General features: G+C 39.5%; 1 protein-coding gene across 1 annotated transcript in view; it reads left to right on the top strand.

Moving 5' to 3' along the window:
• The window catches only part of LOC309640513 (uncharacterized protein), a gene marked incomplete at its 5' end in the record, with an annotated part of 63,948 nt that extends 56,625 nt beyond the window's left edge, over positions 1-7,323 (top strand). Inside the window, 3 exons of the mRNA XM_082419268.1 lie at positions 291-378; positions 3,177-3,787; positions 5,352-7,323. Coding sequence (XP_082275394.1) covers positions 291-378; positions 3,177-3,257 — 169 coding nt within the window. The 3' untranslated portion in view covers positions 3,258-3,787; positions 5,352-7,323. The remainder of the gene's footprint in view (positions 1-290; positions 379-3,176; positions 3,788-5,351) is intronic.
• Positions 7,324-15,523: the final 8,200 nt, after the last annotated feature.

Below are 15,523 nucleotides of genomic sequence, written 5' to 3'. Positions count from 1 at the left end.
TGAATCACCATGCAATCAGAAAACAGGTACTTTTATACTTCAGTTTCACAATCCAGAAAAGGAAATAGTTCTTGTTCATCATTATCAACCCAGGATAGAGAAAGAAATGCAGAGGGATTATTAAGTTAATAATTGTCTTAGTGTTTGAAGGTGGCAGCTGGCCAGGTGTTCTCAGGTTCAACTGAAGAATTAGAATGAAATGTGTTTGAACTGGGAAGGTTAAGGTTAGATGCTGAAATTCTGGAATGCTCCTGCTGGGCATCCTTTAACTAGGGCTTTTCTTGCTTCAGATGGCCACTGCAGAAGGTTGGACCAGATGATCTCTCATACAATCTCATCACTGTAAGTCAATTTCAAGAAAATGGTTACTGGCTAGAGGTAACAAACTGCAAGGATGGCTCTTTTGCATAGTCTCTTAATAATTATGTGGTCCAGGATGAAAACACTGACTATTTATTTAAATACCTAAACTTGGAAGTTTAACAACCAAGAAATATGGTTGAAGGTAGCCATCAAAATTACCAGCAAGGACCTGGCTGGTTGTGTATCCTTTGACTCAGTATCCCTGGACTCTAGAGCAAACTATAGGCTATCTGGCCATATCTAGCCTGCTGCCTATTTTTGTACAGCTTGTGGACTAAGAATGTTTTTTACAGTTTTTACATGGTTGAAGCAAAATTTTAAAACTCTAATATTTCATGACCCATTGAAAACTAAATAAATTCAAATTTCATTGCACATGTATAAAGTTTTATCTGAACACAGACATGCTCATTCATTTATATATTATTTATGACTGCTTTTGCATTATATCAGCAGAGCTGAGTGGCTGAGACAGAGACCATACGGCCTAGAAAGCCAAACAAATTTACTATCTGGCCCTTTACAAGAAAAGTTTGCCTACTCCTGATCTAGAGAATCTATCCAGAAGAAGTGGCCCACAAAATGTGGAATACTCTTGTCATCATAGTGTTATCTATAATAGAAAAACTGAGAAAAAATGCAAATGTTCCCCAAGTATATAGAAATTATTAAGTAAATTGTGTCATATCCGCTCAAAGGAGGGCAATGACTAACAGTGTTGAAAAATAAAATGGTTATGTTAATTAAAGTGGAAAAAAATATCAGAGCACCAACTTGTATAACTGTATGATTATAGCCTTTAGTCATTCAATTAATTTAGTTATCCAACAAACGTTTACTGGAGGCTAGAATATTATTGAGGTATATACATGAGAGGAAAAAAACCTGGAAAGCATTTATATGTAGAAAAAGTTGTATTTGTTGATTTTTTTTTCTCATCTCTATTTTGACTTTTTTCTGTATGATGTTTATGTTACTTACATATTAAAAATCTTATCAAAAAAGATTGGGAAAAGCATCAGAATACACAAAGGGACAATGAACAGCTCTCTGTAAGACTGAAACTGCCTGGTGGGGTTTGCAGGGGACCCTTGATATTGGTGTCTGTGGCTTGTTGTGCTCCAACAACTTCTCAGTCTTTATCTCCTCATTTACCATATTTCTCTTTATTAAAGAAAAGAGCAGGCTTTCCTTTAAAAAATCTTTGCTTTCTACCCCCACCAACCCAAAGAGCCAATAGGCATGAAAGACCTTCCCTCCGTTCAAAAAAGATAAGCTTATTTACCAACAGTCGTACCATCTGAGAAAACTGCAAGTTTTTCTCTGAAGAGATGTAGTGGTATTCTGTGTTTTTCATGATGATCTAAGAACTCACACGGGAGCAAGGGGAAGTGGGAGTTTTTCTGAAGTAGAAGTGGTTCTGGAATCTAGATACCAAACACCCTGCTCTTTCCCCTCTTTCCCCAGTGACGAACATAGCCATTAATCACATTACATTGCAGTCTTTAAGACAATAGTATCACCATTCCTTAACACTGCGGTTCAATGTTCTGAGACAGTAAGAATGAAATGATAGCAAGGAAAACATATTCATAGGATTAAATTTGTGGCTGACACAAAACACCGAAGAAAGAGGCACTAAGAAATTATTATGCAATAAGGCATCCATAGAAAGACGAAGAAAAGAATTTCAAAAAATGCCAGAATGATCCAAAGAGGAATCCATCTGACCCAGTATCCTGAGGCAGTAGTGGACCACCCAGTGGGAGGAGGGGGCAAGCATGGATGGTTGCTCCATATGAATGAAATCACATTGGCATTACAGACCGTCCTCTCTCCTTACCTCTGGATACAGTTCTTATGCTGGTCAGAGTCATCTGTGCACAGGTTGGAAAACTGAATTAAATCTAAGAAGTATTTATTGAGCACCAACAACAGTGAGGTTAAGAAGTATCAGAAGATGATGTGTTCTGGGCGGCAAGAGAAAGGTGATGTGGAGGGGGTGGCCATCAAACTGCCATGGCTGTGATTCAAATGTGAGGACATGGTGACAGTAGAAAAGAGAGACAAGAGGAAACATGAGACGCATTTCCAAGGAAAAATCTGTATGACTTAGTGATTGATTAGGTAGAGGACATTATATAGACGTTTCCCTGAGGGTGGAGTTTGTGCCCTAGACAAACCACAGTGGCTAACATGGTACCTGCCATTCAAATGTGGTTTGTTTTTTTTTTTTTGATTTATTCTTTTTTTTTTTTTAAACATCTTTATTGGAGTATAATTGCTTTACAATGGTGTGTTAGTTTCTGCTTTATAACAAAGTGAATCAGTTATGTATATGTATAACTGATTCAAATGTGGTTTGAATGAAATGCGCTGAAGATGATTGTCAGGTTGGGAGAAATGTGGTACCATTAACAAGATTAAAAGATAAAGAAAGCAGGCTAGATTTTTTAAAAGACAGATTCTGAGCCTAGTTTTAGAAAAAATAATTCAAGATAATGGTGAGTCATCCAACATCAAATGTCTTGTTAGCTGACAGGAATTAGGGAATTCTAGGGGAACTTTTGAAAAATATTCCTATATTCAGCAAGCATTAGTTTTGAAACTCCCAAAGAATTGATTCTGCTTTCTACTAACAATTTTGGCTGTTTCAGCCTTTCAAAAGCAGTTGGAAAGCTCTCAGTTAATATGCAAATTAATGTTGTCCAATAATATTGCCTGGATTTGGAGTAATGACAATCACTCATAATGGGGGATATTTTTGAAATATATTAATTAGATTTTCTCATATATTTTCCTATTTCTTCCAGAAACATCCATTTGCCTTGAGAGGATTTAAGAATGTTATGGAAGGAATGAATGCGAAGGGCTTTCCTAGGGTTAGAATTTAGCCTCTGACATTAAAATAGGATTTTCAAAAAGACAATAGTCATTTAAGCCAGATTTTGCCCAGAAAGAAAGAACTTTCTAAATTTCTTTAACTATCAAGACTAAGCCATGATAATTCAAATCATAGATTTTCTTCCGTAGTGCAGAGAGGATAGCTCTTCCCCCTTAAGAGAGTTAAGCTATGAGGATGGCTGAGGGAGGAGAAGAGAGGATATGACACAGCAGAAGCAGAAAGGCTGAATCCTGCCCTTTCTGGTCCAAGGCAAGGAAGACAAGAAGTTTGATGGATGTCAGATAATCAAACTCACACTCCTATCTCCCACGTGAGGTTGAAGGCTTAGTAAGTAAGGTTTTAGAAACACCCAGATAGGTATATGGAAGCTGAAGGACATTTGGACTAATGTCTTACTTTTCTGAGGTTAGTGTAGAAGAGGCTGTGGCCCCTAGATAAAGCTCCAGCCTGTGGCTTGGTACACATCAAAGATGGCGTGAAGGAGATGGCATTGGGGCAGAGGACAACACGGGTCAAGAGGTGAGCAACTGCTTCCTCCTGCTCACATATGTGACCTTAAAGGGGGCTCTCCTTGAAGGGTCCCAGGGGTGCAGAAAGAGCCTATAGACCAGCAGAGGCTTAGGTACAGAGAGGGGAAGCTAAAGAGTTGAAGACTTAGAGGCAAATAATCTGAACCAGATTCCAGTGTTGGGAACTAAGTTTTCACCTTCAAAAGTCAGACAGCACCTGTCACACCTCAGCAGTCACCAGTCCAAGGATCAGTGCCCCCTGCATCTCCCCTAAGCTCCTCCTATAAGGTTGCAAAGCCTCAGCCCCCTTTTCTACACCCAGAAGCTTTCAAAGAGAAGAACAGAGGAGGGAGGCGACTTCTGAATGGCTGAGCACTTAACCTGAAGTCATCCAAGCAGAAGCTGAGTTATCTGAAGAGATAGTGCAAATGTTTGGATAGCATTAACGTCTGCAGATTAAACAAAATATGAACCCACTGGCCACCCTCACACTCTGTAACCCCCCAAAGATGTGGGGACTTAAGAAATCTGAAAAGTTATAATGAAATAAAGAAACTGCATTTTTTGGTACATCTGAGTGTACACCATGTAAGTGAACATTCAGTGCTACTACACATCATTAAAATTAGGAGCTAAATGAGGATTGACTGCAATAAATTATTCTCATTGTGACTCAATAAGTATAGGATAAAGCTGACCTAAGAAACTTGCCTTCAAAATGTATGGCATTATTTGCCCATTGCTCTAAGTAAGAACTGTCCTAAGCCATTATCAGACCATCTTCCTCCAATGACCTTAAAGAAGACTTCAGAATATAGACCTAATTTGAGTTTTCATGTATTTACTAGGATCCAAACAAGTGGACTGATTACCACTATTGAAATCCTTTCAAAGTAACAAAGTGCTATGAAAAATCTATACAAACATCCATGAATTGTATGTCTCACCTCTTATTCTCTAATCATCTATTGTCATTACTCTAATTTTCCCCTGTGGTCTATGATTTGCTAATTCCAAGTAAGCTAGAGGAAATTTGCTTCAGTTCAAAATCTGATATTTTATATTTTGAAATTCATTGAATAAATAGTCATTGAGCAAGATCTTCTTCCCAGTGAGGTATTTTTCCCCCTTTTTTGCCCCACTTATTAGTCAAAGGGTGGAGATAGAGTGCCAGCTTTGCCCGTTCAGTGATAGACGTAATAATAAATGTAAAAGTGCTCATAATTTGTCAGGCATTATAAAGATAATAACTTTACATAAATTATCACATGTCACCATCACAACAGCTTTACAAGTCGGAATTATTTTTATCCTTATTTTACAGATGAGGAAACTGAGATGTACTATCTTGCTCAAAAGTCAGACAGCTAGTAAGTGGCAGAGATGCAAATCAAACCCATTCATTTAACTTGCTAGCTCTTCTTAACAATGCCACTGTATTCTAGCTTGGTTGCCCTACTTCTCTACCGGGACACTCTAGCTCATACTATTGTGGTATTTTGGTACATTGTGTTGGGCTTCGTTTATTTATTTATCCCACAGTGATTATTTCCTACTATATCTCCCTGTATTAGGCACTGAGTGGGGACCGAACCAGAGATGAGTTCACAGCTTAGTAAAGGACGTGGATTTGTCAACAACTATTATACAAACATTAGAACTAACTTGAGGCTCAAGGGATGAACTGTGGGAACAACACTGAAGCTGACTGAATTCTTCCTGGGGAGACCAAGGAAAACTTCCTGAAAAAGTGGAATCCCAAGTAGAGTCTGGAGGTCCTGGAGGTCCATGAAGCCTTTTCAGGGGTGTTATAAACTCAAAACTATTTTCTTAATTATACTAAGACATTATTTGCCCTTTTTATCTGTACAGTGGAGTCTTCCCAGAAGCTACTTGATGCATGCTATCACAACACAGTGAGTGCAGAGCAGTTATGAGAACCCAGCTGTCTTCCATAATCCAGAGATTTACAAATATTTAAAAACATGTCCCCATTTTGACTATGTTTTGTTTTGGAAATTATAGTTATATTTATTAAAATATATATGTTACTATATGGGTGTTTATTTTGTTTTTAAATGGATTAATAAATCAATATTTTAAAAGATCTCAGTTTGAACTTTTAATACAGTAAACATCAATAGGTGTGATCCACTTAAACAAAATGTCTTTGGGCTTCTTAATAATTTTTAAGAGTATAAAGTTCAAGTGGGGTTTATCCCAGGATTGCAAGGATTCTACAATACACGGAAATCTATCAACGTGATACACCATATTAACAAATTGAAGGAGAAAAACCATATGATCATCTCAATAGATGCAGAAAAAGCTTTCGACAAAATTCAACACCCATTATGATAAAAACTCTCCAGAAAGTAGGCATAGAGGGAACTTACCTCAACATAATAAAGGCCATATATGACAAACCCACAGCCAACATCGTTCTCAATGGTGAAAAACTGAAACCATTTCCTCTAAAATCAGGAACAAGACAAGGTTGTCCCACTCTCACCACTGTTATTCAATATAGTTTTGGAAGTTTTAGCCACAGCAACCAGAGAAGAAAAAGATATAAAAGGAATCCAAATCAGAAAAGAAGTAAAGCTGTCACTGTTTGCAGATGACATGATACTATACAAAGAGAATCCTAAAGATGCTACCAGAAAACTACCAGAGCTAATCAATGAATTTGGTAAAGTAACAGGATACAAAATTAATGCACAGAAATCTCTTGCATTCCTATAGACTAATGATGAAAAATCTGAAAGAGAAATTCAGGAAACACTCTCATTTACCATTGCAACAAGAAGAATAAAATACATAGGAATAAACCTACCTAAGGAGGTAAAAGACCTGTATGCAGAAAACAATAAGACACTGATGAAAGAAATTAAAGATGATACCAACAGATGGAGAGATATACCATGTTCTTGGATTGGAAGAATCAACCTTGTGAAAATGACTATACTACCCAAAGCAATCTACAGATTCAATGCATTCGCTATTAAACCACCAATGGCATTTTTCACAGAACTAGAACAAAAAAATTCACAATTTGTATGGAAACACAAAAGACCCCAAATAGCCAAAACAATCTTGAGAAAAAAAACAGAGCTGGAGGAATCAGACTCCCTGACTTCAGACTCTACTACAAAGCTACAGTAATCAAGACAGTATGGTACTGGCACAAAAACAGAAATATAGATCAATGGAAAAGGATAGAAAGCCCAGAGATAAACCCACGCACCTATGGTCACCTTATTTTTTGATAAAGGAGGCAAGAATATACAATGGAGAAAAGACAGCCTCTTCAATAAGTGGTGCTGGGAAAACTGGACAGCTACATGTAAAAGAATGAAATTAGAACACTCCCTAATGCCATACACAAAAACAAACTCAAGATGGATTAAAGACCTAAATGTAAGGAAGGACACTATAGAACTCTTAGAAGAAAACATAGGCAGAACGCTCTATGACATATATCGCAGCAAGGTCCTTTTTGACCCACCTCCTAGAGAAATGGAAATAAAAACAAAAATAAACAAATGGGACCTAATGAAACTTAAAAGCTTTTGCACAGCAAAGGAAACCATAAACAAGACTAGAAGACAACCCTCAGAATGGGAGAAAATATTTGCAAAGGAAGAAACTGGCAAAGGATTAATTTCCAAAATTTACAAGCAGCTCATGCAGCTCAATATCAAAAACCAAAAAACCCAATCCAAAAATGGGCAGAAGACCTAAACAGACATTTCTCCAAAGAAGATTTACAGATTGCCAACAAATGCATGAAAGGATGCTCAACATCACTAATCATTAGAGAAATACAAATCAAAACTACAATGAGATATCACCTCACACCAGTCAGAATGGCCATCATCAAAAAATCTACAAACAATAAATGCTGGAGAGGGTGTGGAGAAAAGGGAACCCTCTTGCACTGTTGGTGGGAATGTAAACTGATACAGCCACTATGGAGATCAGTATGGAGGTTCCTTAAAAAGCTAAAAATAGAACTACCATACGACCCAGCAATCCCACTACTGGGCATATACCCTGAGAAAACCATACTTCAAAAAGAATCATTTACCACAATGTTCATTGCAGCTCTATTTACAATAGCCAGGACATGGAAGCAACCTAAGTATCCATCAATAGATGAATGGATAAAGAAGATGTGGCACATATATATGATGGAATATTACTCACCATAAAAAGAAACGAAACTGAGTTATTTGAAGTGAGATGGATGGACCTAGAGTCTGTCATACAGAGTGAAGTTAAGTCAGAAAGAGAAAAACAAATACTGTGTGTTAACACATATATATGGAATCTAAAAAAAAAAAAAAAAAAGGTTCTGATGAACCTAGGGACAGGACAGGAATAAAGACTCAGACGTAGAGAATAGACTTGAGGACACGGGGAGGGGGAAGGATAAGCTGGGACGAAGTGAGAGAGTGGCTTGGACATATATACACTACCAAATGTAAAATAGATAGCTAGTGGGAAGCAGCCACATAGCACAGGGAGATCAACTCCTTGCTTTGTGACCACCTAGAGGGGTGGGATAGGGAGGGTGGGAGGGAGACGCAAGAGGGAGAAGATATGGGGATATATGTATATGTATAGCTGATTCACTTTGTTATTCAGAAGAAACTAACACACCATTGTAAAGCAATTATACTCCAATAAAGATGTTAAAAAAATTAAAAAAAAAAGAAAAGTCAGCAAGGTTCTATACTGATTAACTGCCATGACACTAGTTTGTCATTGTTTCATATTCAGGTTTAATACATGAGTTTACACCCTAGTATATGATTTCATAGATCTAATTTACATTGAGCATATACACTTAAATGTTTTCATCCTAATTTTATATTATATATTTGATTTTAAAATTTGGTAAATATAAATCTTAGGAGTATTGCAAAAAAAAAAAAGTATAAAGGAATGCAGAAACCAAACGTTTGAGGACCACTGGTACAGAAGAAAGAATATTGAAGGTGGCATCAGAGGACTTCAGCTCAGGCTTTACCTCTGCCACTTATCACCTCGGTGCATGCGGGGAGCCAACTAAATGTACCAAGTCTTGGTTTCTCCCTGCTACAAGAAAGCAGAACCTCCTTCCTCACTAGTTATAGATCAAATAAGATAAAGTATGAAATTGCCCCAGATCCCATGAGTCACTCATAATATTTGATGGGCAATAGATCCTTCTTATTTCAGTGTGAAGTCTATACACACACTTCAGAATTTTTTAAATATGTGTGAAAATAATTCAAGAACATGGTAAAAAATCCAAATATTCCAGAAGGATTGTTGTGGGCAAAATATCTCCTGGTCTTATCACTCCCACTCTCAAGAGGTAAATATCTGCTCTTATCCATTGCTGTTTCCAGTTCCAGGGGTAGTTCCCATCAGAACTCTAAATAACAGGGTTACGCCCCTACTTTGATTGGAAATGTTAGGCAGTATCTAAAAGGTCCCTGCTGTGAAAGATGGGGCTATAGCCCAGTATATTGTATTATCCCTAATTAGATGCTAATATAGTATTTTAAATATAAATAAGATAATTAGGGCTCTACTTGCTCCCCCACTACCTCTTTTCCCTCTTTTACTCCATTACCTTTTTAGACAGTCTCATGACTCTACCCTGTGAAAGAAGGTACAACTTTCTTAGCCTTACCTCAATCTTTATCCTTCTCTTCTGCTTCCCTATTTCTGACAGTGTATATTTCACATTGTCAAAGCTGATAGCATTTTTGTCCTGTATCAAGTTATTCTTCCTACATTGTGTCTGTTTATTGATTGAACTGTCACTGAACAGCTGAAGGTTTGGAGAATGTTTCCAGCCTAAAAGGCAAATGTGCTTTCAGCATATACTCAAAAATATCCTGATTTTTAATCATTAGTTATAAGAAATCTACTACCTTTACAGAGATCTCGCTCATTTTCTCTCTGAATCATCTGACCTCTTGTTCCCATCTGCTATTTTGGTAGCTTCCAATTCTTATTTTATGGATGCAATATCTTCATTGATAGCCTGAGGATACTGATGAAAAATTTTAACTAGTCCTCTTCTGTTTCTCCAATTCTCCCTGTTCCTTTTGAGAGCTGTTCATTTTGATCCTTCTGTTTTGTGCTGTTGATTTTATTTACACATTCTGTGATCCTTGGTTGCCTGTTCATGCTTAGACAAAGGGATATGATATAATGACTGGCAGGTGACTTCCAACTTCCAGAACTGGGGAAACTTTACTCCGGGGCATGACCTGCTAACTAGGAATCTCAATTTATTTCATTTCTTTAGAAAAGAGCATGGGGGTAAATGTCAGGGTGGTGTGTAAGGGTGCAGTTCTGCATTGAAGAGTGGAGGTGGAGATAGGGATGATGAGTGCAGCTGTTCTCTAAAGAGATTTTTAATTAGGTCCCCAGTTTTCAGGTCCTCCTCTGAGCTTTGCCTTCTATTCCTGAAGATTCAGAGCCCAGAGCCTCCCTAGGGCTCTCCTGAGAATGCTGACTCTGGAACCCTTCTTTTGGGGGATAACCAGGGATGCTTCTCCTGTCAACATGCTCCCTTCCTCTTCCCAATGTCCAGATATTTGTTGATCTCCTTTGTATGCTGATGACTCCTTCCCTTCCTCTTTACTCTTATATCCTTATTCTTTTCTTCTCCTTCTCCTCCTCCTCCTCCTTCTTCTTCTCCTTCTTCTCCTTCTTCTTCTTCTACTTCTTCCCCTCCTCCTCCTTCTTCTTCTCCTTCTTCTCCTTCTTCTTCTTCTTCTCCCCCTCCCCCTCCCCTCCCCTCCCCCTCCTCCTCCTCCTCCTCCTTGTCCTTCTCCTCTCCTTCTCCCTCTTCCCCTTCTCCCTTCTCCCTCTCCTCCTCCTTCTTCTTCCTCTTTTCTGTCTCCTTCTTCTTCCTCTTTTTCTTCTTCTCCTTCTTCTTCCTCTTCTTCTCCTTCTCCTCCTTCTTCTCCTCCTTCTCCCTCTTCTTCTTCTTCTTCTCATTGTAGTTTTGATTTGCATTTCTCTAATAATTAGTGATGTTGAGCATCTTTTCATGTGTTTGTTGGCTATGTGTATGTCTTCTTTGGACAAATGTCTATTTAGGTCTTCCACCCATTTTTTTTGAATTAGGTTGTTTGTTTTTTGATATTGAGCTGCATGAGCTGTTTGTATATTTTGGAGATTAATCCTTTGTCAGTTGCTTTGTTTGCAAATATTTTCTCCCATTCTGAGCATTGTCTTCATACTATTTTTCTTAAAAAGCTATATTAAGGATTGATGGACTAGCCATTATACCTTCAAATCTTATGTTTCAAGAAATGTGGAAGCTAAATCCCGGTACATTAAAATATATTGCCCTGATCATTTTTCTTATTTCTTTTTGTTATTATGTTGACTGTGGCCCATGTATGTGGATAATTAAGCTTAAATAGTGCCTTCAAGGATGAATGATGAAGTGGAGATTTATTTAATATCATAAAACTGGTAGATAAGGAAACTTTCATTTGCAACTATCAAAAACTCAAATGAAATATGTGACACATAAGATTTCTGTATTAAGTTCATAAATTTTAGTGGAACATCCTAAAACATGGAAGGCAGAACTCTCATGGTTAAAAGTACCCTAGGGAGGAAATGGCCAGGGTTTCATTGATCACCAAGAAAATAAATACACCTTGTTTACAACCTAGTAAAGATGAAGTAAAAATAAATCAGGAAACTTCCTCACAGTAGCCACAAAAAAATGTTAGACATTTGAAGGTCAAACTCACACTCCGGGGCATCTTCACTAACTTATTTACACACCTGATCTTCAAATACTATCTTGGTTAAACATTGATTTTTCTTCAGGTTCTACTTAGACCACAAATACTGACCACATGTATTTTTTTCCCCATTTTTAACAGCTTTATTGAGGTTTGACTGACATATAATAAATTGCACATATTTTAAATGTACAATTTAATAAGTTTGGACATATGTATACACCCATAAAATCATCAGAATAAAAGTAGATATTCCTTCAAAAGTAATGGAAGTTGTGTGATTTAGATATTCTTTGGACGTCACTTAATCCTCTATAATGGAAACACCATCCCCACCTTGGGCACTTTTCTTTCTGCCCTCATACCCAGTTCTCTACCTCGTCCAAGCCACCGGTGTCTCTCTGCTGGGTGCTTGCAGCAGCCTTGCTGCCGACGTGCCTGCTTCCATTCTTCCCCTCCATTAGTCCATTATCCACACTGCAGCCCCGTGATGCATTCAAAATATAAATCTAAACACATTACTGTCCTGCTCAAATCTTGGCCAGAGCTTTACATTACCTTAAGAATAAAGTTCAAAATTCTTAGCGTGACTTTGCAAGGCTCTTCACATTGAACTTTATTCTTAAGGAAGTAAGAATATAAGAACAGAGGGAGACAGAATCAAAGGAAGTTCAGAATATAAAATTAGCAAAGCTCAGTGACCGAATAGAGGATTGCGGCAAGAATCCAATGAGGTGGTTTAAGTAAAAGGGTTTCGTGAAACATAAAACGTTATTTCAATGCCATCATTATATAAGTATTATTCCTTTCTGTCTCTCAGTGAATCTTTGGCATTACTGAATACCAGAACTTCACTTTTAAGTGGCTTGCTATTCCAGCCTCTACTCGTGAAACCCTGGCATATGGGGTTGGTTGCTACATGGCTCTGAACACTCAGATCAAAGCTGTACCATTGGGCACCTTTGCTTGCATCCCCAGTCATTAGAGGTGCTCAGCTTTGAGCAGTCATGCTGCCATGTGGGTACTCAGGCAAGGTCATCCCCGGGGAGGGACTGTGGAGGTAACAGAAGCCCCCCAGGGATCAGCACCCCCTTTGCTTCCCCTCCCATCAAAGAGGGGAGGCAACAGGTGTTGCTTGTTTTTCCTCTTGGGTTCACCTGGAAGGACTAACTGGGGTCCTTGGGGCCTAGAAATCTTGAGGCAACGGGTTCTAATCACAAATCCTTTGGTTACAAGGAACAGAAGTCCCAGAAACTGGGAACTAGAAAAATCAGGAGCTGGAGTTGGTCTCTCTCAGTCTTAAATGACACCTGGTCTCTCACGTCTGTTTCTGACTATATGTTCTGCTCTTCTGCTTCAACCAACTCTCTACTTTAGTAACCGTACAAGACCCCACACGGCCCCATCCAATTCTCTATATATCATGTATATCAGGACTGGCTGTCTCTGACATCCACTAATGACGGGACTAATGCTCATATCCCAACTCCAGACTTTCCAGAGAGGAATCTGATTGGCCCATATTGTCATTTGAACAAGGCCCCAAGTCTCAGTTCACTGTTGGCCTGTGGATCAAATCTCCTGTGTCAGCTATTTAGCAGTTGTCCAATTACTTTACGCCATGAAATGCAAGGTCACATGCTTTGATGCGCATTGAGGAGGGACTAAGAAAGAGGACTTCTGCAGAAATTGACGTGGTCAGGGCAATAGGTATCCCTAACACATGGGAAACAATAAAGTGTAGTTAAGAGCACGGCAGATATTTATTTGGCACTTGCTGTGGGCCATGCTCTGTGCTGGGACTGCAGCAGTACACACGTAAGAGCTCAGACACTCACAGGCTGACAACTGAGGAGGGAACACAACATGACATGAAAGACCAACCCTGACATGGGGACTTTCAAAGGAGAAGCACGGGTAATCTAGGAAAGGGCTTGAGGGGCAGAGCTGAGCAAGGCTGCAGGGTCAAGGCCGGCTTCCTGGGAGATGGCTGGGGGAGCGGGAAGGAGAGTGTTCCGGGCATGGAGAACAGAGTGTTCAAAGGCCCAGCAGCAAGAAGGGAGCAGAGCTTGTGGAAGGAAAGGACCCTCGTGTGGCTGGAGACGAGACGGAGAAGAGAAGGGGAGGGCGGAGCGGGCAGCAAGGGAGTCAGGCTGAGAGGTCTGCACTTTTATACTGAGGGTAATGCGAAGGCGTGGACGAGATTAAGCTTGTCACTTAGGGACTGGATCTCACTCGTCCTGATAGATTGTCCTCCCCTGTTTTGCTGGGGACAGGAGCCAGGCACTATGACGGGGGTGGGGGTGACGGGTGGTACCATCAGGACACAGGAGGATTCAAAAGAGAGGCAGGCCTGTGTCAAGAGAAGTCCCCTCGACTTCACAACTTTGCCTGTGGGCTCTGTATTCCTCAAACCATCACCAATAAACAAAAGCTCGGCATGGGCGTATTTTCAGTTTCTCATGACTGTACCCGTAACGGCATCAGAAACACTGGCTGTCCTGTGTATGGCCTTAGTTCCAAATGCCTCCTAAGAGGCCTTACCAAATGGTGCCAGCAAACTATATGAAAGTCATCAAGAAAAAACTAAATCTCATGCCTCTTAGTTTAAGGCTACCTGTGGAAGGAGGCAACAGAGCCAATCCGTTTTCAGCTGTGTACACTCTGTATGTGTCACACACACACGCATGCGCGCGCACACACACACACACACACACACACGGTGTTGCGGTCTCTCTGCTCAGGTCAGCACTTGGGTAATTGAAACCTTCAGGTGGTTGGATCCTGGGTTTAGCCAGACTTTTTTTTTTTTTTTTCTTTCAGTGCCATAGTCAAATATTAACTTCAGATGCTGTCTTTCTGTTTGAAGAGGATTCAGTTGGTCCTGATGTGAGGAAGTGTGCCCTGTGTTACATTTTTGTTGGCACAGCGAAAGATTGCTCCCCCAACTGTTCTGTGCTCTCCCACAAGCCCTCTTGGAACCAGAGAAGTTTGGCAATGAGGATGTAGTTGAAAAAAGTTGATGAATTTACGTTTCATCTTCTTTCTCCACTTCTTCTCCTGGAGGTGTGAACAAATAATGAAACTACTAAAAAAAGAAAGGCAGCATGCAAGAAGGAGGCCACACAATCGGCCCTTGAAAATTCAGAATCTAGATCATTAGCCGTGAATCTGAGTTGGAGGTGCTGAATATTCATTCACACGATCGTGCACAGAGCGGTGAGGTTTCTTTTCTTGACACAATGAACTGAGTGTCCCGACGCCTTTAGACACTAGGGTGCTTGCAGAACCTCGTCAGAGGCAACGACAAGGGAAGGGACTTTCTACTTCACCTCCCATGCCACCTCAGATAGCCCCACCGTCATACAACATGACATACACGATCTCATGCTACAGAATATAAACTGCCCCTCTAAACTTAAGAAATTCGATTCCTCCCATTTAACTGTCCCCTGGATGTTCTGGGTACACAGCATATTTTTCCCGGATCTAAAATTTAACTTTAAAGTTCACGGTTTAATAACTAAACAGTTTTAGTCCAGAGAGATATTCTGGGGTGAAAGAAACACTACTTTAAGATACAAGAAAACTTGAAAGGCGTTTGAGATCTTTTGAGAGGAATGGAGAGGAAATTAGATTTGTTTTGTCTTTTCATTTTCTCCTGAATCGTATAGCATCTCATACAAGTAAGGGACTCAAATGCTGAGTTCAGCTCTAAGCTAAACAGCTATCAGGGATTGTTTGCACACATAAAGCATCCTGATGGTAAGAATAAAAGTGGAGGGATATGCAGCAGAATTTATAGGTTTCGAAGGAAGGATTAAAACTTTCCGAGGGGCAAACACTCTCTATTGTCTGCCAGTCCTTTCAGATGTACGCACTGATGTACCCACCATAATCCTTGCTGGTTTGGCTGTGCTCCAGGGAAGATACTGTTTGAAGACAAGAAGCAGGCTTAACAAAAACCAGAATGA

The sequence above is a fragment of the Balaenoptera physalus genome, assembly GCF_965194825.1.
Source record: "Balaenoptera physalus genome assembly, chromosome: 13".
In the NCBI taxonomy this organism is placed as follows: domain Eukaryota; kingdom Metazoa; phylum Chordata; class Mammalia; order Artiodactyla; family Balaenopteridae; genus Balaenoptera; species Balaenoptera physalus.
The sequence above is the reverse complement of the archived record's forward strand: the minus strand, read 5'-3'. Positions and strand labels throughout refer to the sequence as shown.